Source organism: Bubalus bubalis, chromosome 19 (genome assembly GCF_019923935.1).
Source record: "Bubalus bubalis isolate 160015118507 breed Murrah chromosome 19, NDDB_SH_1, whole genome shotgun sequence".
Taxonomy (NCBI): Eukaryota; Metazoa; Chordata; class Mammalia; order Artiodactyla; family Bovidae; genus Bubalus; species Bubalus bubalis.
The window spans coordinates 35,775,665-35,802,884 of record NC_059175.1 but is presented as its reverse complement, the minus strand read 5'-3'; the positions used below and the strand labels follow the sequence as shown (position 1 = coordinate 35,802,884).

Here is a 27,220-nt window from a genome sequence, read left to right as displayed (position 1 = left end):
AAGCAAATGTGTAAAATAATTGTTCCCGTGTATATCTAAGATAAACCAAGGACCCCACTTCTTCCTGTGGCACCAGCATTTCTCTGAGAAAGACTCCCAGCCCAAGGAGATGGGTGGAGCCGGAGAAGCTGTGAGAGTTTGGCTCCCTAAAGCCAAGTCAGCCTCTCTGTGGATGCTGGTGATGTTCTCAGGGCTATGGCTGGAGAAAAAGACCCACGATCACTTCTGCCTGAACTTGCAGTGCCCCCCCACCCCCAGCTGGACCTCCCACCTGGCTGGAGAGGTGCGCCATCTGGAAGGGCTGTAATGAAACTGTTATCAGGTCCTGAAGTTGGTCTCCTCTCCTGGGTACAGAGTGTGCCAAGCCCTTCCCCCTCCTCCTGAGGAGGCTTTGGGAGAAGAAAAGACTGGATCAGTTCAACCAACACAGATGACTGATGAGACAAGGATAAGAGACTCATCCTGCTGAGAAGACACAATCATGACATCAGGGCTCTTCATCTCACGAAATCGGCGGGGGTGGGGGGTGGCGATGTTAGGAGAGGGGGTGAGGGGGGAGGGAGAGACCTCCAGGCTCCATCGAATCGGAGACTGTGGGATGCCGAGCTGGATTGCTCACGGCTCAACCACAGATGCACCCCGTTTTCTTCCATCCTGAGAAAACGTGCTTCGGACTCACCTATGTTGTTCTGGGCCAGGTTGTGACCCATCTGCCTAAGTTCGTTCTTATACACAAGGAGAAAAGGAAGAGCAGAGAAGCAGAAGAAAAGCAACCCAGGAAAAGTCAGCTTGTTTTCATTTCATTGGGCTGACTACGCTTGGAAATGGCCAAGAGTACCTTTTATGGGTGTCTCCATTGTGTATTTGTAAAGAGAACTAAGCCATCTGATGTTGAACCTTTCAGCACTTTTTAATTCCGGTCACCTTCCTGTCCCTCATGAGACTGTAACTTGGGGCTGAGAAATAAGGATTCTGGAACCCCCTGCTAATCCCTGCTCCCTCTCTGCTCCTGTCAGAGGAGTTGACAACCCAGGCAGTTAATAAGCTTTGACAAGGCTGCTTACCTCCCTCTGTGCTTATCTTGCTCACCTCTGTGTTCAGCCAACAAGGCAGGCAGCACTTAAGGTAATTGAGGCCACACAAATAAGAAGGCTTTTTAACATAAAGCCTCTGCTGACATTGGAGGCATGGAAACACACTCTTGTGGGAACAACAGCGAGGTGAATTACAGCAGAAACGGCTCAGTCATCCCTGTCAGGGTTCATAAAATTGCCTGGTAGTTTAATATTTGATTTACTTTGTCCACCCTGTTTTAAAGCACCTGTGTGGCTTCTCATAAAGAATAAACCAAAATCAGATTAAAATGAAGGGAAGGGCCCACATCTCCTGAAAGCTGGTTTGCAGTTGTGCAGAGGAGCTGATCAACAAGAGACAGGCATGAGCTGTATTTGTTCAGAATCGCACGTGGTTGGTCTGGCCAGTCTCGGACAGGTTCACTTGATGAATCAGCTTTGTAATTCCCGTTCTGTTTTTAGGGGAGTGCAGCAGTGGGATCTGTGATGAAGCCTCGTGCATCAACGGTGGCACCTGCACGGCAAGCAAGGCCGATTCCTACATTTGCCTCTGTCCCCTGGGCTTTCGAGGTCGACACTGTGAAGATGGTGAGAAAGATGCAAATTGATGGCGGTTTCTGTCTGCTTCGTTAATTCACCTTGGTGTAATTTTTCATCAAGGCATATTTAGCAAGGTTCCACATATTTTTATGGGATTAACGTTGCTTTGTGGGGAGGGATGGGAGAATCTTTTTTTCGAACCAGGTGGAAGTGTCTTCAGATGTCAAAGTGGCAAACTGGTCAAAAGACAAGTTCATTTTTTGATGTTCCTGGGCCGATGCTTTGGTGAGCTCCTCTTGGCCCTCAAATAACTCTGAAAAGCTTATATTTGTGTGGTTTGTTTCAGAATTTGAAGCATTCACAGCTCAGGCTCCTTAGAATATCTGACAGTTTGGAGAAAATGCTGGAAAACCAAACACAGAAACATTAACTCTGTGATGTTTCTTTTTCTTTGTACTGTTCTGCTGAATTGTTCTACCTCTCAACACTGTATTGATTATTAATATATATACATATATACATGCACACACGAATCCACACAATAATAATGGAATTTTTTAAAAAGATTTTACAAAAAATCAAGCAGGGATGAAAAAGTTTTATCTTTCTACCAGTGATTCAGATTTGGCCCTAAGACACCATCATCCTAGAGAAAAGGTTTTTTTTTTAACACTGTATAATTTCAAATCTCTTGTCACCTCGAAGAGGGTGTTGTGAGTCAGAGCAAGGAAGAGCTGTTCTATTCCATCTTCGTATTTCTGTAGCCTCACATACTAAAGGTTGGTCCTTGCTCACATCGCTGCAGGTCAGTGGGAGAGGGGTGGCTCTGGTCATTCAGGGATGCCTTGTAGTGGCCCTGCTAGGATCTTAGAATCCTCCATTGATTCCCACATCCAGCCAGTAGGTGAGAAAGAGCGAGTGGGGGATGGAAGGAAGCTATAGGAGCCAGACCTGGAATGCTTTGTACTATTCCCAACCACATTCCACTGGTCAGAGCTCAGCTACACCACCCACTTCTCTTCAGAGCAGCTGAGAAATATCCTTGAGTTCCATACCCAGAAGGAAAAGAAGATGGCTAGTTCTAGCACGAAGGGGTTTCTAAACCACGCACTTGCTTTTTCAGCTTTCACCTTGACCATTCCTCAGTTCAAAGAGTCTCTGAGGTCCTACGCTGCAACCCCCTGGCCTCTGGAGCCCCGGCATTACCTTTCCTTCATGGAATTTGAGATCACATTTCGGCCGGATTCGGAAGATGGCGTGCTCCTGTACAGCTATGACACGGGCAGCAAAGACTTCCTGTCCATCAACATGGCAGGGGGCCACGTGGAGTTCCGCTTTGACTGTGGCTCTGGGACTGGTGTTCTCAGGTAAGGGCTGAGACTGTCAGGGGCTCTCCTCCCTTCAGTAGCCACTTGGAAGAAAGGTTTGTCTTCAACCAGTTGGCTCTCTTCCTGTCTTCTGTATATAGTTGTCTTTTCTGAAACCTGTCCTGATGAATAGATGATGTACTTCCTAGAGATCATGCTTTCCTGGTGGCAAGGTTTCCTTTTCTCAAATAACTACCTAGCAGGTAGCGAATCTCTGCTTCAAACTATGGAAAATGGGCTGGCCTCAGATGGGGGTAAACTTTCTTCCTCTCCACCTGAGATCATGCAACACAATCAGCAGAAACTTCATAAATTGTCAATCAGTACCTTGCTCAGAGCGTCACTTGGTGAGCACTTGGCAAATACATAACAGCTAGTTGAACAAGTAGGGACTTACCAGGTGGAGCTAGTGCTACAGAACCCGCCTGCCAATGCACAAGACTTAAGAGACGCAGGTTTGATCAGGAAGGTCAGGAAGGTCCCCTGGAAAGGAAATGACAACCCACTGCAGTATTCTTGCCTGGGAAGGAAGGTCAGGGGCCAGGAAGGTCCCCTGGAGAAGGAAATGACAACCCACTGCAGTATTCTTGCCTGGGAAGGAAGGTCAGGGGTCAGGAAGGTGCCCTGGAGAAGGAAATGACAACCCACTGCAGTATTCTTGCCTGGGAAAGAAGGTCAGGCATCAGGAAGGTGCCCTGGAGAAGGAAATGACAACCCACTGCAGTATTCTTGCCTGGGAAATCCCATGGACAGAGGAGCCTGGCGGGCTACAGTCCACGGGGTTGCAGAGAGCAGACAAGACTGCAGTGATGTAGCATGCATGCAATAGAAATGTAATGAACAGAAATGTCCTTGGTGGCCTCACATTTTTTTTTTTCCTCTTTGGCCATTGGAAATGGGGTGTATCACAGCCACATTCACATAGAAACATTAAATCATTATTCATCTGCTCTATTTCCCACAAATGTTCTATTGGCAAAAGCTTACCAGGTCATTTCCACGTCATTTCCATTAGATTAAGAGGATTTCAAAGGGACACCAACTTCCTCACCAGCCTTGAGTGAACACAGTGCCATTATTATACATGCTCCCATGCAAATAAATGCATGACTCACATAATCATGGTGTGACATGATGTCACCTAAAATATCAGTGATCGATTATCAATCGATTGGGGTGGTCTCACTTTAAATTTTAACTTTCCTCTTGCATTATTTCTTTGATGGCAACTAGTTATTTGGCATGGCTCTTACCATTCTTCATATAAAGAAGCGGACAGAGAATCACCAGTGATTGCAAAGTCCTTTCCCTGACCAGTGTGCTCAAAAAGGCTGTGTGATGACTGATTTCAATGGCATGGAGTAACTAAGTGCTTCTAAAGGGCTTGCTAGTGTCTGTGGACTTGATTCTGGGTTATCAAAACTTTCCCTCTGTTACCTAGTACTGTTCGTCAACTCAGCAGATCGATTGTTCTCAAAGAATGTGGCAGGATCTCTGAATCCCTCAGAGCCTGCAGTTGGAGGTGCAGGTGTTTTTCTTATTTGTTTATGTTTCCCTCTTCTAACTGTGTTCCTCCCGTGGGAGTTTTTACCTTCCCAGCCGGAGGCCTGCTGATCTAATGCACACACGCTTCTTGTTCCTACATTTCGAGAATTCTCCTCTTTTGAAACTCACTAGGGTGTTTTGTTCAACAGTGCCCTGCAGCAGGAAATTGGTTAGTCTTTGTTGTTGTTTTAAAGGAAATTGTGGGCTGTATTCAATCACAATTTATATTGCTAGACTTCATCTCTAGAAAGAGTTCTTTGTCAGATGTTACAGTCATGAAGTGAAAGTGAGTCGCTCAGTCGTGCCTGACTCTTTGCGACCCTAGAATTCTCTAGGCCAGAATACTGGCGTAAGTAGCCTTTTTTCTTCTCCAGGGGATCTTCCCAATCCAGGGATCGAACCCAGGTATCCCACATTGCAGGTGGATTCTTTACCAGCTAAGCCACAAGGGAAGCCATGCGTTGCCCTTAACTGCTGTTATCATTTTTCCTGACTGATGGAAGGTGCTTATTGCCTTAGGTTTCAACAGTTCTTTAAAAGTACAGTTCATTCTTGTCCTTAAGGTTGAATTCCTACACATCAGTTTAACACCGTCCACCTTGGGGAATGGACAAATATTTTTGTGTCTCTGATTATGCAAGAACATCCTGTGTCTCAAGACAACTTTGGTGGGTATTTAATTGATTCAATTTACATATGATTATGCAAAACAGCCTAAACAACTCACTTAGAACAATTTGTCAAGTCAAGAAAGGAAGAAGACACCTTGAATATCACCTTGTACTTTCAAATGGCTTCTTCCTGGGTAAGGAATGACTGGAAGGGGCTGGAGAGGGTTGTGGCTCATCAGCCCTCCTCCTGAACAAATTGCCCCCTGCCCCCTGCACATCTGCAGTAGCAGCTCCAGCTGCGGGGTCACAGACACGTGGAACCTTAGAAATCCAGCATTTCTCTCTTTCATAATTCGGTGCCTATTTTTGATAAGAGTTATTTAAAAAATTTTTTTAAACATAAGTTATTCCTTCCCTGCTTGTCAGGAAAGGTGCCTGTAAAAAAAAATCTTTAGCGTTAGGTGTGATGAAAAAGAAGCAAGAACTCAAAGTAACCATCATCTGCTCCCCTGGGCCACCCCTCTGCAGTGTAACTGACAACACCCATCACGGTTAATGTTTCAGGTGGCCCTTTGGAAAATGTTTATTTTAAAAACCATTTCCAAGACTTCCTGCTTCATTAAGACAATTCAGTGAAAGCCTGAGCTACAGGAAGCCGTGGAGTTGGCCACATCATTTTAACTTTAGGCAGAGGATAAGGTGGTCTAATTTATGATGAACTTGATTCAAAAATCGAGACAATTGAAATGAGCTCATGATGGCAGCGATCAATATCCCTGTGCTGAGGGAGGCAGTGTATTGACAGGGAATGACCTCTACAGGACAAGAACAGGCTCAGATGCTGTTAGTTATTATGGAGATGGGCTGCTGAATGAGATCTTTATTGCATATTGATTGAGCCAAGGTGATTAAATTCTAATTGCTAAGGACAAATGGCAAAAGCATTTGCCAGAGCGAAAAATCAAGTGAGGGGGTGGAGACCTTTCAGTAATTGTGCCATTGGTATTCCTGGTGGGTTTCCAAAGATGATCCAGGACCACAGAATAATTGGGAGGTTCAGAGAAGGCCAGGAACTATATATACATCTTTAGAAACACAAATGCAATAATTATACTCTTTTTACACACCTCGCTGTGAAATGTAACATGTAAAAATCTTACCAATATCATTTAAACTTCAAATGCTTCCATCTTGAATTAATAATTGAATTTTTAAAGTACTTTTAATTTTTTTCACAATATCAGACAATGTGGAATCTGCCTCCCAAATATGTTATTATGAAACACTTCAAACATATAGCAAAGGTGAAAGAATTGTGCAATAAACCTTAGACCACCACCTACTGTCTACAGTTAGCATTCTGTTGTGGTTTCTTTATCATGTGTCTGTTCATTCTTATATTCCCCCATCCATCCATCTTATTTTTTATGCCTTTCAAAGGATGCTACAGACATCATTACATCAAGGAATCTGCTTTACATCATAGCCTATATAGTTTTCTCTTCTTCAAAGATTTCGTGCAACTCTGGTCATATTTTACCCCCTCATCTTGAAAACCAGCCTAATCCTACCCCCATTTCATACTTGGTGATAAGGAATAAGTAAAATGATAAGTGAGATAGTCCTCCCATGAAGGAGTCCAGTAAATGGAGCTAGCCCTGCTGTGTTTAACAAGGGGGCATGAGGTTCTTCTCTTTGCTGGACAGGACGAGGTGCTGAAGGTGGGCACACTCCGTCAGACCCAGATTGGTGGACATTATCTGCAATGCCAGTGATGCTAACCCAGGTTCAGTTTCCTTCCTTCAACAGGAGTGAAGAGCCCCTCACCCTGGGCCACTGGCACGAGCTGCGTGTGTCCCGCACAGCAAAGAATGGCATCTTGCAGGTGGATAAGCAGAAGGCGGTGGAGGGGATGGCAGAGGTAAGAAGGACATCTGTTCCTGATGACTCGTGGGAGCGGGGTTACTGTTTCCTTCCTGTCCTGGAGACGAAAGCATCAGCACAGTGGTTAGTACATGGACTCTGGTGCCAGTTCACCTGAGATAACACCCGAGCTTCCCACTGGACGAGCTCCTTAGCTTTGCAGTTCCTCAGCTGGGAATGGGATTGATAATAGTAGGGGCCGTCACAGGGGAGGGAGCTAATACCAGTGTCACTTACAGAACTGCCCACCCGCTCCACGCCTCCCTGCCGGCCCATAGCTTTGTTCACATTGCTATATAAGGTAGATCAGAACACCAACGCAGAGCCAGTGATGGGGGTGGGGGTGTGATCACACATCTGACAAGGACAAAGACTCTGAAACCAGACACCTAGGGTTCAAAATCTAGCTCCATTCCTTATCAATGATGTGAGCTCAGACCAGTCTGATCACTTGATCTCCCAAGATGGTGTTTTTGCATCTAAAAAAATAGGGTAATCGTGATAATAGCACTGCATTATAGGGTTGTGAGAATTAGAATAACTGTATTTCTCAAATACCACAGAACCTGGCATATGATCAGTGTTGTGTAGCTTTACTTATTATTATTTCTAATAGTGTACTCAGTTCAGTTCAGTCATTCAGTCATGTCCAACTCTTTGCGACCCCTTGTACTGCAGCACACCAGGCCTCCCTGTCCATCACCGACTCCTGAAGCCTGCTCAAACTCATGTCCATCGAGTCTGTGATGCCATCCAACCATCTCATCCTCTGTCATCGCCTTCTCCTCCTGCCTTCAATCTTTCCCAGCATCAGGGTCTTTTCAAATGAGTCAGCTCTTCGCATCAGGTGGCCAAAGTATTGGAGTTTCAGCTTCAACATCAGTCCTTCTAATGAATATTCAGGACTGATTTCCTTTAGAGTTGACTGGTTTGATCTCCTTGCAGTCCAAGGGACTCTCAAGTCTTCTCCAACACCACAGTTCAAAAGCATCAATTCTTCAGTGCTCAGCTTTCTTTATAGTCCAACTCTTATATCCATACATGACTACTGGAAAAACCATAGCTTTGACTAAACAGTCTTTTGTTGGCAAAGTAATATCTCTGCTTTTTGATATGCTGTCTAGGTTGGTCATAGCTTTTCTTCGAACGGGCAAGCGTCTTTTAATTTCATGGCTGCAGTCACCATCTGCAGGGATTTTGGAGCCCAAGAAAATAAAGTCTGTCACTATTTCCATTGTTTCCCCATCTATTTGCCGTGAAGTGATGGGACCAGATGCCATGATCTTAGTTTTCTGAATGTTGAGTTTTAAGCCAGCTTTTAAACCCTCCTCTTTCACTTTCATCAAGAGGCTCTTTAATTCTTTTTTGCTTTCTGCCATAAGGGTGGTGTCATCTGCATATCTGAAGTTATTGATATTTCTCCTGGCAGTCTTTTTTTTTTTCTATACCTCACCACTATTGCCTGTAATATTTTATATTTTTGTTTTGTTTTGTTTTAATTTTATTTTATTTAACTTTACTATATTATATTGGTTTTGCCATATATCAAAATGAATCTGCCACAGGTATACATGTGTTTCCCATCCTGAACCCTCCTCCCGCCTCCCTCCCCATACCATCCCTCTGGGTCGTCCCAGTGCACCAGCCCCAAGCATCCAGTATCGTGCATCGAACCTGGACTGGTGACTCATTTCATATATGATATTATACATATTTCAATGCCATTCTCCCAAATCATCCCACCCTCTCCCTCTTCCACAGAGTCCAAAAGACTGTTCTATACATCAGTGTCTCTTTTGCTGGCAGTCTTGATTCCAGCTTGTGCTTCATCCAGCTTGTCTTTTCCCATGATATACTCTGCATATAAGTTAAATAAGCAGGGTAATAATATACAGCCTTGACATACTCCTTTCCCAATTTGGAACCAGTCTGTTGTTCCATGTCCAGTTCTAACTGTTGCTTCTTGACCTGCATATAGATTTCTCAGGAGGCAGGTAAGGTGGTCTGGTATTCCCATCTCTTGAAGAATTTTCCACAGTTTGTTGTGATTCACACAGACAAAGGCTTTGGCGTAGTCAATAAAGCAGAAGTAGATGTTTTTCTGGAACCCTCTTGTTTTTTCAATGATCTAGTGGACGTTGGCAGTTTGATCTCTGGCTCCTCTGTCTTTTCTAAATCTAGCTTGAACATCTGGAGGTTCTCTGTTCACATACTGTTGAAGCCTGGCTTGGAGAATTTTGAGCATTACTTTGCTAGCATGTGAAATAAATGCAATTGTGCAGTAGTTTGAGCATTCTTTGGCATTGCCTTTCTTTGGTATTGGAATGAAAACTGACCTTTCCAGTCCTGTGGCCACTGCTGAGTTTTCCAGATTTGCTGGCATATTGAGTACAGCACTTTAACAGAATTATCTTTTAGGATCTGAGATAGCTTAACTGGAATTCCATCGCCTCCACTAGCTTTGTTTGTGGTGATACTTCCTAAGACCCATTTGACTTCTCATTCCAGGATGTCTGGCTCTAGGTGAGTGATCACACCATCCTGGTTATCTGGGTCATGAAGATCATTTTTGTACAGTTCTTCTGTGTATTCTTGCCATGTCTTCTTAATATCGTCTGCTTCTGTTAGGTCCATACCATTTCTGTCCTTTATTGTGCCCATCTTTGCATGAAATGTTCCCTTGGTATCTCTGATTTTCTTGAAGAGCTCTCTAGTCTTTCCCATTCTATTGTTTTCCTCTATTTCTTTCCATTGATCACTGAAGAAGGCTTTCTTATCCCCTTGCTATTCTTCGGAACTCTGCATTCAAATGAGTATATCTTTCCTTTTCTCCTTAGCCTTCTGCTTCTCTTCTCTCAGCTATTTGTAAGGCCTCCTCAGACAACCATTTTGCCATATTGCATTTCTTTTTCTTGGGGATGGTCTTGATCACTGCCTCCTGTACAGTGTCACAAACCTCAGTCCATAGTTCTCAGGCGCTCTGTCTATCAGATCTGATCCCTTGAATCTGTGTGTCACTCCCGCTGTATAATCGTAAGGGATTTGACTTAGGTCATATACCCGAATGGTCTAGTGGTTTCCCCACTTTATTCAATTTAAGTCTGAATTTGGCAATAAGGCAAATTTAAGTCTGAATTTTGGCAAACTAGCATGACCTCAACAGTTCAGATTTTCCACTCAGGTTTATAACTTTCATCCATGTGTTTATTTCCAAGGTCATGTCCGAAGGAAAACAGCATTTTTAAGGATAGCTAAGAGACATTTGTTTTAAATTACAACCTACTAGCATTCTGTACACACATGAAATTTACAGACCCCTAAAAATAGAGGGGACCTCAGATTTGCCAGGATTTTAATTACAACAGCCTTCATTGTGTGCATCACAGATTTAAAGAAGGTATTGATGAATGTGACTGTTCTGATAAGAAAATGAATTGGTAGGAAAAGAAAGAAAGGGAAAGAAAAGGGACTCTTGGTGGGGAAGGAGATCTTGGTTGAGGAGGGGAGTAAAAAAGGAACTTATCAGGAAGGCAGCTTCAGGGACGGCAGTGGTGGAAGGAAGGTCCTGTGAGAATCAAGGGCCTCCTCAGGAATCAGAAAAATCCTAACCTGGGCTCTGCTTTAAGAGGCAAGTACCCTAGAAAATGTCCCATATATATTAGGAAGTAAGGAAAGATGGAAAGAAGGAAGAAAGAGAAAGTAGGGTAGGAAGGAAGGAAGATGTATGAAGGAAAATGGATTTTAAAGCAAGAATGGGATTCACTTTCATACAGTCCAGAAAACAGCTGATTTTAGTCCTAGACAGAATTAGAAGCTCACAGATGTAGATCTGACTGTGTGTTGACTTAATAATATAAATTCACAAAAGCACTGTATCACTCTAGGCCTTAGTTACCAACATCTGTACAACAGTAACAAAAACAGGATGGGCGTGTTTGTAAATAGTAGGGTTAAGGCCTTTGATTATAAATAAGGAACTATTTGGGACACAGTATTTACCCATGAGATCCTGTAGTGAAGAGACAGCACAAGGGTAGAAACCACACACCTCGGGTTCTGTTACTGCCATACCAGGACTGGTAGAACCAGCGTCCTCTTTATCGGCTTTTTGAATGGATGGAGCTGCCCACCTGGAAAGCAGTGTAAGCAGGTAGGAGGGAAGGCGTGACTGTTCTGTGTGCATCTGAGGGTGGTTCTTGGGAGGCCTCCCTGAGACCAGAGTGGGAAGACCCATGCTTGATCTTGGTGAGTTAAACCTTAATCAGATGGCCCCCCCAGGCGTCTCTGCCTCCCAGCTGTTATACCCTGTTCAAAGGCTTGGTCAGTGGGGATAGTGGTCTTAGAGCTTAGAGAAGGAGGGGGACAGGGGTTACAGGATACGCTGGAGGCTAAGCCAGCCCCTAAGTGTCCAAACCACACCCGACATCACATTGCTCAGCTGGCTGCACTGAGAAACACCCGCAGCCCATGATGAGTCAAGCTGTGCAAACTCAAAGGGGCAGTGCTCCCAGGGCTTCAGAAAACCCATCAGGGGGTTTACTCAGGTTTTCCAGCCACTCTCAGCTTAACGGAAGTGGTGGATCCAGGCACTGAGCACCTCACTTTGGTGGGTCTGTTTGCTTCCCTCCTGTGGTCCCGCAGCAGCCCCGCCTTTTGTCCACTTCAGGTGGTGGTGGCGGAGGCGTGGGGGGCAGGGGGCAGGGGGAGGACTTTGATGAGGAGCCAAAAGAGACTTCTGTCACCCCACAAGACCCCACCCAGTTTGCCTGACACAACCAAGAAACTCCCAAGTTTTTTTAAAACAGCCTGCTTCTCTGAAGTCCCTTTGACCTTGCAGCTCTCCTCCTTTCTTCCTAGTTTTTTATTTTAAAGACATGATGACGATGGGTCTCTGTGGGTGTGTCCTGACAGCTTTTGCCTGGTTCCCTAATCCACAAGGATTCCTGAAATTGCCTCTGATGATTCCTTGCATCCCCATTCATTAAATAAGAACCCTCAAAGCTGCCTGAAGGTTATTGACAGAAGGCGGTTCAGTCTGTCTACTACGAGACCTCTCTGCTGTTACCTGGCCGGACTCAGCCACACCGAGCGCTCCCCTAGATGGAGCATCCTCCTCTCTGCTCCCCTGTCTCCTCTTCTCCACCCCGACTGGACCCCAAATCTATTCTCCTCCCTCTGGCCAGTGATAGTCCTAAAACACAGATCTGATTACTCTCTCTCTTGCTGAAAACTCATTGTTCTTTTGGTGAAGTGTAAGTTTCTACCCATGTGTGATGTGGTCCCTCTGTGCCTTTGCCTGGTACCTAACATGCCCTTCAAGCTCTGACTCCAGCCAGTTTCTGAGACTCAGTTTTGACTCTTCCTGCTTCACCTCCCACTCCCTAATTCTGAAGCAGAGTATGAGATGCCCTATCCCTGCCAGGTACCCCCATGGTCACCTGGACAGTCCTCACAGGGCTTATCTTACCTGCCTGGTTACTTGTCTGTGTTGCCCCACAGTGTAAGCCCCTGGAGGGCAGGGACCGGGGCTTTCTTACTTACTGTGGTTTGTGCACCACTTAGTACCTGGGACATGGTAGGTACCTAACAGTATTTGTTAAATAATTGAATCCTGCTGCACTTTGTATTTCTTTTGACCCTAAATCAAAGGAAACAATAACTTATGTTACCCCAAATGTGTTCATTCCCAGAGGTCTCAAATTTACATGTTATCTTAGGGCATTTTAACATTTTGCTTAAGATGGTTGAAGGAGTTTAGACATTAAATCTCACACACAGCTTGTTATCTAGCCCAGCCATTGGGTTTAGGCTGTTGAAATGACCAGAAGCAGGAGAAGCCTTTGGGGATTGATAGTGGGGATCTCTAAGAATCTGGAAGGGATTTCTCTGCCCTTTGTATATGATAACAAGGAATGCCTTCCACTCACCATGCTTTCCCTTTCTCTTGGCCTAAAGAAATTCTGTCTTTACCATTAGTGAATATATCAATAAGTGCTGTACTAGAATTTGGATCATGTATCCAAATCTAGGCAAAGTGCTAAACCTGTGGGATCTCAGTGCCAGGAGAGGCTCAGGCACACGTTTGCCCCAAATAGCAGCAGCTTATAATGAGGGGTTATTTCTCATCCACATTACATGTCCATCAACAGTCAGCTGCAGCCTTAATCTGAGACCCAGGCTGAAGGAATAACAGTGATCCCCAACGATTTTGGCACCAGGGTCCACTTCGATGGAAGACAGTTTTTCCACGGAAGAGGGGTGGGAGGGTAGGGATGGTTTCAAGATTATTCAAGCACCTTACATTTAGTGTGCACTTTATTTCTATTATTATTACATCAGCTCCATCTCAGATCATCAGGCATGAGATCCTGGAAGTTGGGGACCTCTGGAAATAGGGATAGAGGAACAGGGCATAGTGAACCACTCCTGGCTCTGAAAGACTCTGCCCAGAAATGATTCATTTCTCACCTGCTCATGTTTTGTTGACCAAAGCAGTTACATGGCCCCACTTGAGGCTGACAGGTTAGAGGTAGCCTTCCTGCAGGGAGAGAGTGACACCGATGATGTAGTGGTCTACCGTATTCGCTTGCATTTTCTGGATGATGAATCTTAGAAATGTCCAGAAATTTACAAAAAATCAAAAAGGTGGTAAGCAGCAATGAAAAACAAGACAAAGGTTGGGCCAATATGTATAAAAATTGTCATGATGAGTCTTGAGACTACTTCAGCCATTTGTTCCCTAACAGGGAACCAGAGGCACAGTTGGTTATACCGTGTTTTGTTTTTAATCTGTTGGCAGGGAGGCTTCACCCAGATTAAGTGCAACTCGGACATTTTCATCGGTGGGGTCCCCAATTATGATGACGTGAAGAAGAACTCGGGCATCCTCAAGCCATTCAGTGGGAGCATCCAGAAGGTACAGGCTTCCCTTCCTCATGCGCATGGTGTGAACTTGACTACCGACAGTGGAATTGAGAACTGTGATCAGTGCAAACTGCTATACCCAAGAAAGAAACCATGAGGAAGTTTTTAACATTTTTAAAATTATATTTTTTAGTTCTCAGAGCATACCTTTCCAACCCCGCTTTCTTATAGCATCTGCTCCTAGCTGTGCCCAGCGGACATCTCATGAATGCAACTAATGAAGATGAATTTTTACAGTAAATCTACTTAAAATATCCTAGTATTGTTGAGGGGGCAGTTGGACCAGGTCACTGCAGACACTTGTCAAAAAGGGAAGGAAATGGATAGAGTCTCATAGTGACTCCTGCTTCTCTTTGGGGTCACTTGGCTTTTTGCTCAAGGCAAGACCCAATTGTTTTTGCTGCCTCCACTTCCATCCCCACCACCCTGTTTTAATGGTTGTTCATCAATCATGAAACCAAACTCTTAAGAGCACAGATTAGAGTCCTTCCATAGAAGGTTCGAGAAAAAAAATCCACTCAGCTGGTAAGAGATAGGACACTGACCCCATTCATATCTGTCACATGTTCCTTCTCTTGGGGCCGCCTGTGATCTCTCTGGTCATGAGATTATGTTCTGTCTACAACAGACATGTAAGTTGACCCACCAACCCAGAGTCCAGGACCACTAAACATGGGGAAAAAAGGATTTGAAGAAAAACACATCCGGTTCCTGGATGTCAGCCAAGTCCTATTTCTCTTGGCAACCAGTGAAGGAATGGGGGCCGCCAATCCCTGAGGGGGATCTGAGGCAAAATACGGGAGGCACTAAGGTGATGGAGGGGCAGTGAGAGGAGGTCCTCTCAGGATGTGCACAGCTGGGCTCTGAGAAGGGCCCCAGGGACTCTGTCCTTCTCTGTATCCCAGTGTGGGGCCCAGAAAAGGGACCCAGTCAATATTTCCCCGCCCTGCTGTGCTTCCCTTTGCTGCTGAACTGTGAGCTCAGTGTCACCTCAGTTCAGACTGTTGTCCCCCCCGTGAGTGGGACTGGCCATGTGAAATCATGGGTTTGAAATTCTACCTTAGGAGGTAAGCTGAGCTGCTGAGAGGCTTCATCTTCCTTCTGAACATGTCAGGCTTTGCTCTCTTCACACAACACATACAAGCCTTTCCTCCTTACTTCCTGGAAGAGCCCCCTCCCCTCCCAGTGACCCGGTCAGTAAGCGAAAGTGAAAGTGTTAGTCGCTCAATTGTGTCCCGACTCTTTGTGACCTCATGGACTGTGGCCTGCCAGGCTTCTCTGTCCATGGAATTCTCCAGACAAGAATAGTGGAGTGGGTAGCCATTCCCTTCTTCAGGGGATCTTCCAACCCAGGGATCAAACCCAGGTCTCCCACCTTGCAGGCAGATTCTTTACCGTCTGAGCCACCATGGAAGCCCCAGCCCAGTCATGGCACTTGACTCAGTTTCTCGTGACTCGGTTTTACAATCGTCACTCGCAGCAAGAAAGGGGGAGCGTGTGGAAAGGTTCCGGCTCTTCTCTGGTAGATTTTGAGTGGCATGCCTGGAGGATGGTTTTCTCCCAGCTTTCCTGACTCTCCAAAAACTAGACAAACCTGTGGAAACATGGACGAGTGGCCAGAAGTACCCTTGCTAACCTCTTAGAATCCCCTGCACGCTGGAGGTTACCCTAGAAGCTCTCTCTGTCTGAGTTCTGCAAAGCCTGAAGAACCCTGAAACACCCACAGCTGAGGGCCAATGCACACTAAGTTTATTTGAAGTCGGGGAGCCCAGTGACCTCACTCTATTATTCATCAGTTTCACTAAAGCCCATTACAGGGAAGAGGGGTGACAGCAAAGAGTTGTCTGTCCTGGTGAATGTGCACAGCAGTGCTGAGAATGTGACCTGAGTTTCACTCCAGGGAAGAGGATGTGGAGAGGTGGGGATTCCGGAGTGCTGGGGAAGGAGGAAGCAGGAGGGAGGGGGGCAGCTGGGGAAACTGTGTTGATAGACCTGGAGGAGGCTGCAGAGAATACCAGCCAGGAAGACACAGCAGTACATTTATACCACCTCCAGACTCTATCACCGCCCCCGGCCCCACCTTGGATTCCTGCCTCTGTGACATTTTGTGTTGTATTCTTCCTTACTCTGCTTTTTAGCTGCATGTCTCAGCCTTGGCTGCATCTTAGAATCGCCTGGAATGTTTCTTTAAACTTACCGGTGACTCAGTTTCACCCACAGAAATTCTGGTTCAGTTGATCTGGGTGGGGCTTGGGCATGAGTATATTTCTTAAACCCCTCACCTCCCATGATTCCAATATACAGCATTAGAAACCAAATTTTGTAGTAATTGGCTCTTCTTTATGATTGCTCTGAGTGGCCAGGTTTTCCAGAACCAGAGGAAGCTGCTTGTCTAGTCTTGTACATGATGCAGATTCTCCCAAGCACCAGATGTAGTTACTTCCATTCCTGCGTCATTCACAGAACTCCGAAAGTAGTAACCAGACTTTCTCTTTTTATTTTTAAAGCCACCCCCCCCACCCCAGGCATAGTTCAGGTTGGTGTGCTGAGGGAAGCTGTAGAAGACTCCAGAGCTGATTTCTGAATCCCTGAATTGCTTTATGTTTTCTTTCCTAAGATCATCCTGAATGACCGGACCATCCACGTGAAGCATGACTTCACGTGGGGCGTGAACGTGGAGAATGCAGCCCACCCCTGCGTGGGGTCCCCCTGTGCCCATGGGGGCAGCTGCCGACCCAGGAAGGAGGGCTATGAGTGTGACTGCCCCTTGGGCTTCGAGGGGCTGCACTGCCAGAAAGGTACACTCTGTGTGTGTGTGTGTGTGTGTGCATGCACACGTGCTGGGGAACTGCTTCCTGGAGCAGAGGGAATGGACACACTGTTTGGGAGACTGCCACTCTTAAAGGACCAGTTGATTACCCTGAGACAGCCATACTGTTTATTTTTATTAACGATGTTTAATAAACATCGTTTATTTAATTTAATGAATTTAATTTAATTTAATAAATTAACGTCGTTTAATAAACGTTAATAAACGTTAAATAATGATTAGATGATTCTTTACCAGCTGAGTCACCAGGGAAACCCAGATGATTAATTTTATATATATATATATATATATAAATAAACTACTTTAACTATTTAATAATTAAAATGCTGAAATACTTCTGTAAACAGTAAGTAAATAGCTCCCCATCACAGCTACTATGGCTCCTTCTCTGAGAATTGCCCCATGGTCTAGAATCAAAGGGTTAATTCATAGTATTGGGTGGGGGGGGCGGTTTCCAGGACCTGTGATCTGAGCCTCTCCCAGAGCCTATCCTGACAGGTGAATGCCTGGGCTTTATAGACTGATAAATATTTTGAAAAAATATTTTTGACTCCTACCTGTGAATGCTACAAAGGGAACTCTTGCCAGATATGGCATAATATGAATTGTGCATTAGTTGCTACAAGCTAGAATATGAACAACCTTCTGCAGACTGCTGTTTTCCATGCTCTTTATGTTTCCTCTGTACCTCAGTTTCTTCATCTGTAAAATGAGAATAATACAAAGATATTGTTTAACTCAGAGAATGGTAGTGTAGATTACATAAGGCAATGTGTATTCCTTAGAAGAGGAATGAGGCAGAACTCATATTTCTCAGAAGAATACCTAGTAAGTAACAATAGCACCCATTATCCATTATCTGATGCTGAAGCTGAAGCTGCAGTACTTAGGCCACCTGATGCGAAGAGCCAACTCACTGGAAAAGACCCTGATGCTGGGGAAGACTGAGGGCAGTAAGAGAAGGGGATGACAGGATGAAACAGTTGGATGGCATCACCAACTCCATGGACCTGAGTTTGAGCAAGCTCTGGGAGATGGTGAAGGACAGGGAAGCCTGGCGTGCCACAATCCATGGGGTCACAAAGAGGTGAAGATGACTGAGTGACTGAACAACAACAACAAGCCATTATTATTCTTGGTGAGAAAAATGAAATCCACCAGCAGGTGCTGTGAGCACTTAACTTCCAACTTGCCTTTGTCTGAAAGCAGAGCAGATCCCAGATTGCAGGTCCTGCTGGACTGTTTTCCACGCCTGCTCAAGGGAGGCAGAGGCCAGAGTACGGTCTAGAAAGGCCCACGCCGTGCAGCTGCATCATGGTGAGCCACATGGACCTTCTTTTTAGAATGTCGGGAAGGCCTCACCTCTCCAGGAACTAATAAAAAAAGGTATACAGGCCTGAAGGCAAGAAGGCAGCTGTCCTAAGTGAAGCACTGCTCTCTCTCTCTTTCCTGTTTTTTTTTCCGGGTTTTTTGATTGTTCTCAGCAAGTAGGGCTTAGAGGAAAACTGTAGACTACAGGTAGATATTTCAGTATATGGAGTGCTAAGAGAAGTTGTTTTGCAGCAGTCTTGGAAAATACGAAAGATGCCAATTAGCCAGTTGGAAGATTAAGTAGTATTATATTGAAATGAGTTTTGAAACCCTCACAGCAAATCATATGAAGTAAGTTTACAAATGTAGCTCACTCTAGTGATGAACCCCTAGAGAAGAGGAACGGCGCCATTTGTGAATGATCCTGATTATAAAGCTAACAAGGAAATCACTGTTGAGCTAACAGCAGGTACTTGGAGAGATTTAGCTCTAGTGGCCTGTTCATTCAGAAAATTGGATCTGGATTTCACACATCAGTGTTTGAATCTCCTAAGTCTCCAATTTTACCACAGGCAAATGCAAGCTTGCTCCTGCCTTAGATGCTAACACTAAGGGTCAATATATAAAGTCCAGGATTAAATGAACATTTAGCTTCTGGAATTAAATAGAAAGGAAAAGATAATTGGTATCTTGGTAACCCTTGTTTCCTGTTACAGAACATTAACCATATAGATGTAAAGAGCTTTGCAACTATAAGTTCAGGTTCAATGAGAAATATACCTCTCCAAAATGAAAGTCAGATCGCTGATGAGGGCCTGGGCCTTCTGGCAAGATCCAAGAGATTGGGCAGTGGCAGTGTGGGGGTGGTCTAGGCAGCATTTAGACCCCTTTTTTCTGCAACATCCTAGGCTACAACCAAGACTAAAACTCAGAGCATCAGCTGCTTTCACATTGTATCAGCATTTCCTCGTGCTTTGAAATAGGGTATTTCTGGAAAAGGGGCAATTGTTGCCAGTCCTAGAAGATTCATACATAGGAGGCATGGCCTGTATCATGTAATTTCTTCTCCTTCTATATGGCTTGAGAGGATTAACGGAATTGTGGGTACAGGTTAGGGGTGTTAAGGACAAGTTTTCAGGCCCCAGCGGGCACATAGAGGTACACCGTTACTGCTGTGATTGTTCAATAAGCTTCTAGGCCTGGATAAGTGTCAGAAAGAAAGGAAAGAGAGCTGGCAAACTATACTGTTCCACGGAGATGCAAAAGAACAGTCTAAAATTTGGGATATATTCTTAGCGGGAAAGACAAAGACTGGTTAAGAGCCATCCTTGGTTATCAAAGAGAATCGCACCTGATCCAATAAGATGCTTCTTAACCTTATATATTTAAAAGTTTCTCCCTCCATGATGAACAGATTATGCTTCAAAAGCAGAAACGTGTTCCCTAGTGTCTCCCACAGATGTTAAACCACCCTTTTACAGTGTGCAGCATGTCGGAGAAACCCCCAACGCCAGGCCTCACTCAGTCCATACCAAGGGGCACCTTCTCCAGCAGGAAGTTAGTTCTGGGGATGTTCAGTGAGTCTGGGTCTCTCTGCCCTCCTCAGTGAGGAGTTCCACTGGGGCCCTAGTCAGGAGACTAGACACTGTTCTCAACTCTTGGTAGTATGGGAGGGCTGGGGCTGGGGCGATTCCGGGCTCTCAGACCATCAGACCATTAAGAGGGTCTTGGGAGCCCCGTCCCACCCTTTGTCTCTACAACATCAGAGGCTGAACAGAGTCTGAGCCCAGGTGGAGGTAGGCACCGGGCTCCCACGGAGCTGCAGGAAAGTGAGTCTCTGTGTCCCCAACTGGGGCTGGAGAAGCCAGAAGGACTTCAAGGTCCCAGCCACAACTTCAGATACCAGCAGAAACCGTAAGGCGCGGTGGTCCCCTCACCTTCCATCTGGGGCTCTCACTCTCGTGTGCCTTCTTCTACCACAAACCTCAGCACCCCATGCTGCAGCCCAGTCCTGAGGTCCCTTTCTCATCTCACCAGAGGGGTGTCAGAAAGCCGATACTCCCCATCCTTAGAGATTTCTTTCTTCTTTCTCTCTACTCTCATCCAAATTTGCCCATTTTGTGTCCCAGGCCGTAAGAGCTCTTGTATCTAAGTTACTAACAAGGGAAAGCAGGGTTTCACAAAGCACAGGTGAAAATTTAAGTTCTAGAGAATACTGATGGCGGTTTTGTGCTCGCACAGAGAGACAGACAGCATAACATTCACACGCGCAGAATGGGAGGGGAAATTCTCTGGTCTAAGAAAGTGAGTCGCTCTGTCATGTCTGACTCTTTGGGACTCCATGGACTCTAGCCTGCCAGGCTCCTCTGTCCATGGGATTCTCCAGGCCAGAGTACTGGAGTGGGTTGGCACTCCCTTCTCCAGGGGATCTTCCCAATCTGGGGATCAAACCCAGTCTCCTGCACTGTAGGCAGATTCTTTACCATCTGAGCCTGAAATAAGACTGAGTAATCCTGGGTAAAGCATCGCTTCTTCTGCGGGACTTCTCAGAGCCTTTGATATGTTCTGAGTGTCCAAGACAAGGGTGTAGGATGCAGCTCTTTCCTCCAGGGTTTCCCCCAGCCCATGGCAGACAGGCCACTTGGGAAAGGATGGAGATCTGATGATACTCCCTTCCCTTCCCTTCCCAGATTACTGAGAAGTTCTGACTCAGACGGTGCAGGACCCTTCAGGCCACTAGATGGGAGTGTTTCTCTGCAGCAGCTGAAGTTCCACTCACTACCAACACCGAAAGCCACTGGCTTAGGTCACACATTTGTCAGGGACGCACAGTCCTCAAAGATGGGAACCTGCCTGATCATAATGATTGACCACATTCTAGACACTTCACAGTGTATTTAGTAAATTCATATCAAATTGCTGAGTCTGACTGGGGGACAGGGGGACATCCCAGAGCATTAAAAAAAAAAAAAGTAGCTTCATTAAATATGAGCTGTAATTTAAGAATACTCAGTATGAAAAAACACAAATTCATAAAACATATAAATTGTGCATACTATAGGGAATTTCTTTTCTTGTATCCTTAACCAATGGAAAATTTGGAGGCATTCAGCCTAGATGTTGATTTTTAGATAGTTGAAGGCTGGTAGTGTAGAAAACAATTTTTTAGCTATTACTTACTTTGTGGCTGCAGAGTCAGTTTCATGGGACCAAGACGGCTGCTCCAAGCAGAGCTGTCCAGCAAGGGAGAGTGCTGCCTGTGGACGAGAGAGCTGCCCACCCTGGAAATTCAGTCCAGTTCCCTGGGACTGGATTGCCATCGCTCAGGAGGTTGTGGGGAGGAGTCCTGGCTGCTGGAAAAGCTAGGTTACAACCCCAGCTCCTTCCTTCACTAGTCCTGGGACTGCATGAAGGAGCCAGCAAGTTTTCTTCCACTCTTTATAGTCCATTGGGAATTTCAGGTCCCTGAAGTGGAAAATTTGCCTGGCTTGCAGGCTGGCTATTCATTTTGTCACCAGATGTCTCAAGCTTTTAGGTCTAAATGTGAGGAAGCACCAAAAACAGTCTTTGAGTAGTGCCTTTGCCACAAGAAAAAAAAAAAAAGACAGTGTAGAAGAAATTAGATCTAAAGGGTTAGGATAAAATATACTTGTGCTTACAATATTTAAAAAAACTGCAAAAGGCTAGAAAGGACTAGATGGCTACTTCTAACTGTAATGTTTTAGGATGGAATTAATGTTTATCCACATATACTGATGACATGGAGTATATTTTCACCGTGTTTGTGTTCAGTGGTGTCATTTCTAGAGTGTTCCCCTGCTTTTTATTAATCATAAGATCTGAACCTTGTAAAGGGGGTGGGGTGGGAATTAGGGTGATATTTTCCACTGTGGAGAGAAAAGAGGCAGCTGGCTGGCTTATCATTCCTTTTTCACGTGTAGCCTGGAGCCAAGAAAAGGTAGTGGTCATTGACAAGGTAAGTAACTCTCCAGGAAGTGTTTTCTCCAGGTTTAGATTAAGTGGGCATTGTCAGTTCAAGGTCAGGGGAGCCCCAGAGGTGTTAGACAATTTATTAGACACATCTTCCTGGTCCACCACCACCTGCACCCCAGTTACTAAGCCGAGAACTGCGGAGGTGTGTTGGGTGATTTGGTGCTAACCATGCTGAGAGAAAATATTTCCAGCGGTTTCTCACGAGGGGAACGAGTGGATTCACGTTCCCTCAGAGGAATGTGAGTTCCTGCAGGGCTTCCCAGGGGCTGTGCAAGGCCGCTTTCCAGCGCTCTGCAACCACAGTAATTGGGATTTTACAGTGACTGTGAGATTCTGACTTGCCCTGTTCTGTTTCATGCTGGCATCTGGCAGAGTGTGGGAACTACTGCCTCAACAGTAAGTACAATGAGTCCTCCAAGAAGCTGGGACGGCTCCTGGGCTGGTGCCAGGTCAGTCTCTGGACAGGCTGTGGGCACAGTGCTGGCCAACCACCTGCAGAGGGTAACAGGGGACACACCTCTCAGAGGGGTTGCAGCCTCCCAGCGAGATCGCCAGCCCTGGGAACACACTTGTCTCCCGGCTGGATCTTGGGAAGCCCTGAGCTAGAGGGGCTTAGTCAGCAGCTGGACGGGGCTCACGCACACATCCCTTTGAGAGTCCAGGTGCAGAGCACGTCCTGATCATTTCCAGGAGTGCAGACCCATGTCCATCCAATAACAGCAGGGACGGGCCCTGCTTGGGGCTGAGCCAAACCCAGCAGGGACTCCAGAGTGACTGGGAGGGATGGCTTCTCCTCCTGTCTGACATCAGCAGCTGGCAATTCAGGGTCTGCCCGCCCAGCTGCGAGCTCCCCTGTCCTCCTGCGTTTCCCCACTCTTGCTTCTTGTACCCCATTCTCACCCTCTTCTATATTTTTGCTTCTCCTGGACTTCTCCCCCAGCCGCAGCTTTTTCATCCTCTCTGCATCCCCTGCCTGGGGCTGCCATCCACTTGGCTGTTCACTTTTGTGTTGTTGTTTTTTTTCCCACACCTTCTCCTCCTTTGCTTCTCTGACATTTTCTTTTCTCCTCCTCTAACGTCTACTTTCCCCTTCTTCTTGTTTCTTCCCACCAACTTTCTACTTGTGGCATTTTACATCTTTTTTCTTCTCTCAGCTTCCTTTTCTTCCTTCGTCCTCCTCCTCACTTAAACCAGAGGGTGGTGCAGCTCAGAATGTGAGATTAAAGAGCCATTCACTTCCAACTCTAAAAGGCCCTCCGGGTCGACAGCCCCTAGTCCTGGGCCATGCTGCCTCAGAGGACAAGAAAGTAATTTCTTGGATAGTTACCTCAAAAATTCTCTTTAAAATGTTTGCTTCTCTTCCTCTCCTTCTTTTCTTTCTTTCTTTTACTCTCCCCCTCCCCCAACTTCTCTTTTTCTTCCTTCCTTTTTTTTTTCCTTACTTTTTATGAAGAATACAGGAGCATGCTGTGGGTGACCTGCCAACACAGGAACTTTTATTTGGGGGCCCAATGTCATTTTGGGCTTCCCACGTGGCTCAGTGGTAAAGAATCCACCTGCCAATGCAGGTGACGCCAAAGAGGCGAGTTCAATCCCTGAATGGGGAAGATACCTGGAGGAGTAAATGGCAACCCACTCCAGTATTCTTGTCTGGAAAATTCCGTGGCCAGAGGAGCCTGGTGGGCTACAATCCATGGGCTTGCAGAGTCCAGACATGGCTGAGCACACTGCGCAATGTCACTGGGTTTTGTGTTTTACTGTTATTTTTTTTCTTTCTTCCTTCCTTCTTTTCTTTCTTGCCTTCCTTCCTTCTTTTTAATGTGTAGAAGTTGAGTTTAAACTCTCCTGTCATTTGTAGTGTCGATAATTACACATTTTTTCTCTCCTGGATGTAGAGATCTTAGTTCATCTTCTTTGTGCCAACCACATATCTTGTGAAACTATGACCTATTTTATAAGCGGGCTTATTTTCTCTCATTTTGCACATTTATTTGAACATGAGATTCATTTTACCTTAACTTTTTTAAATTGCCATTTCTCTGTCTTTCTAAAGAGGAAAGTGATATTGCTGTGATCTCTTTAGAAGAAATCCTCTAAATTATCCCTAATTCATGACACCAAATGCTACTACTTAACTTATTCCTTTACTCACTGTGTGGAAGAGGGTGCTTCCTCAAGAAAACAAAGTAATGAGAAGGAAACACTTCTAAAATATTGGAAAGAAGGCTGAGGGCCAGAGTTTGGTTCATAGTCTGTTTCTCTCTTAGCTGTATAATCTTGGGCAAATCCTTAATGATTATGTGCCTCATTTTCTTTTTCTATAAAATGGGAATATCCAAGCCTCCCCTTCCCCGATACTTGCTGCTCCTTTGTATGACTGGTAAAAATTTTGTGAAGTAGAACATCAGAAAGTGCTTCACAAAAAACAGTCAAAGCCTATCCATTACTAACCAGTATCTGACGTTGTGACCAAATGGGTTCTAGACCAGGTTGGTTTCAAATAGAGAAATCCTGGTGGATTTTGTTGGGGGACTGTTTGCCTCCCTTGGAGAACTTCTAGGGCTATCCCCAGCTGCTCCTCACATGGCCCAGGGCCTGCCCTTTAGCTTCCAGGAATAACTGGGCACGATTCAAGGTTCAGTATATTGCAGGGCCTTCTCGGTAGGGCTGAGGCAGATAACAGTGACAGCCAGCCCCAGGGAGGGACCACCAGGGAGACGCCAACTCCAGGCAATCAGGCCAGATCATCCCAAAGCAGGCCAAGTGCCTGTGCAGCCAAGAGGAAGGGGCTGCCAAGTTGATAAATGTCCTATTTCCGGGAGCTGGCTTTCGTTCTTTTCCTGCCGCCTGGTGGAGTCCTGGGGTCAAGAGAGCTGCATAGCACATAACCTCTGTTTTCTGTTCTGTCTCAGCGATCACAGAAGCTATTGAGATCCCGCAGTTTATCGGCCGCAGTTACCTGACGTATGACAATCCAGATATTCTCAAGAGGTAAGAAGACCCCTCGAGCACCTTCCTTATCTCCTGGGAGGTCAGTTTCTCATTATCTTTCCCAGAGCTTTTCCTTATCTTCCATGCCAGAAGATAATTCTCCAAGAAGGCACGAGAATTTAGCTGTAGTCCCAGGGGAAGAAAACATACAAAATAAACATAGAAACTAGAACAAAACAACACATACAAAAAAATAACCCCACAAAAATGTAGCCTTTGAACCAACCTCAGGACTTAGCAGCAGCAGCAGCATGACCAACAACCCAGAGCCTTTCTGGTCAAAGAGGGACAATGGTCAGCCCTGGGATTTCTGATACTTAGGCTTTGAGGAGCAGTGAGAACTCAATGCTCCTGAAGCCAGGGTTACATGCATGTTATTTCTGGCAGGGGAGTCAACTTCATGCTACTTTGTGGCCATGGTCTGCCTAGAGCCAGCCGTGGAAGGGTTCTGGCACGTCTCCAACCAAGCAGAGAGCTCCAAGTCTGTGCCCTGCTTTGAATCATCATCAGTGAGGTCCACTGTCCTCTTCAGGCTCTTTCCAGTTTGGTGGTGGTGGGGCTTCTCGGCTCTCTTCAGGTGGATACAAGAGCATGACCAAAGAGATGCCCACGTCACAGCTGGGACTTTTAATTGCTGGTGACTGAAAGTCCAGCCCTGCTCCAGAGTCCAAGCTCCTGGTTTCAGTTCGGTTCAGTTCAGTCGCTCAGTCATGTCCGACTCTTTGTGACCCCATGGACTGGAGCAGTCCAGACTTCCCTGTCCATCACCAACTCTCGGAGTTTACTCAAACTCATGTCTGTTGAGTCAGTGATGCCATCCAACCATCTCATTCTCTGTCGTCCCCTTTTCTTCCCACCTTCAATCTTTTCCGGTATCAGTGTCTTTTCAAATGAGTCATTTCTTCACATCAGGTGGCCAAAGTATTGGAGTTTCAACTTCAGCATCAGTCCTTCCAATGAATATTAAGGACTGATTTCCTTTAGGATGGACTGGTTGGATCTCCTTGCAGTCCAAGGGACTCTCAAGAGTCTTCTCCAACACCACAGTTCTTATAAAGCTCCTGGTTTGGAAGAGCCTAATTAGGCTATTTCCCATGAGGAAGACTGGCTTTGGTGAATCTAGTGAAGCTCGGCTTTGGTGCTTTCAGTTTGCCCTTTTCTCTTTCTTTTCCTTCCCCTCCACTCTTTGTAGTTTAGAGAGCACCACTCCCCACCCCACTGCCAGCACAAATCTGGATATTTTCCATTGTCTCAGGTTGATTGCCTCGTCACAGACTAAGGCAACTCTTTAAGCCAAAGGCACACAGTTCTTAGGGTGGAATTTGGTGGTTTTTCAAGGAACAAAGGCGGTTAAGAGACATTTTCCTGGGGCATTGGATGTCCCTGGTGTTTCTGAGCACAAACCAGACAGACCCCGCTTTGTTCCTCTAATCCCATGTTGTGTTTCTTGAAGTTGTCTTGTGTGGGCCATAGGCAAAATGGAGTCCCAGCCAAGAAACCCTTTTCTTTCTTCAAGTCCTTACACCCAAGAGATGAAGGGATGTTCAGTCCCCAGAAACTAGGAGGGTGATCCTTAGCGAGGGGCGCCAGGTCGTTTGGGGGAGTGGAAGGGTTTGGTGCAAGTAGGAGGTTCAAATCCCCAAAGCAGAAAGCTCAATAACACCTGTGTGCGTACATGTATAGATTGCATCTATGTGTGCAGGTGTGTAAAGCTGCAGAGAGAAGTCAGGTTCAAAGTCTGGTTCCGTTAGATGCCTTTGGCTGCAAGTAACAGAAAACTCAGGCTTCCCAGAAGCACAAGTGCTAAAGAATCCACCTGCCAATACAGGAGTCATAAGAGACCCACATTTGATCCCTGGGTCTGGAAGATCCCCTGGAGAAGGGCATGGCAACCCACTCCAGTATTCTTGCCTGAAGAATTCCCTGGACAGAGGAGCCTGGTTGGCTATACAGTCTGCAGGGTCACAAGGAGTCAGACGTGACTGAAGCAGCTGAGTGCACATACACACACACAACAGAAAACTCAGCTCAAAATGTCTTAAACATGAACAGTAAATATTATTTCATATAACAAACTGTCTAGACTTAGTCTGGATCCTGGGTTGATTAATT

The 27,220-nt window shown here is 45.7% G+C and overlaps 1 protein-coding gene across 2 annotated transcripts in view; it reads left to right on the top strand.

Annotated features, from left to right (window-relative positions):
- EGFLAM (EGF like, fibronectin type III and laminin G domains) overlaps window positions 1-27,220 on the top strand; it is a 195,209-nt gene that overhangs the window by 152,179 nt on the left and 15,810 nt on the right. For both annotated transcript variants that reach the window (XM_044932653.2, XM_044932654.2), the window contains 6 exons: window positions 1,536-1,661; window positions 2,737-2,980; window positions 6,946-7,057; window positions 13,859-13,975; window positions 16,601-16,781; window positions 25,030-25,108. In XM_044932653.2, coding sequence (XP_044788588.2) covers window positions 1,536-1,661; window positions 2,737-2,980; window positions 6,946-7,057; window positions 13,859-13,975; window positions 16,601-16,781; window positions 25,030-25,108 — 859 coding nt within the window. The remainder of the gene's footprint in view (window positions 1-1,535; window positions 1,662-2,736; window positions 2,981-6,945; window positions 7,058-13,858; window positions 13,976-16,600; window positions 16,782-25,029; window positions 25,109-27,220) is intronic.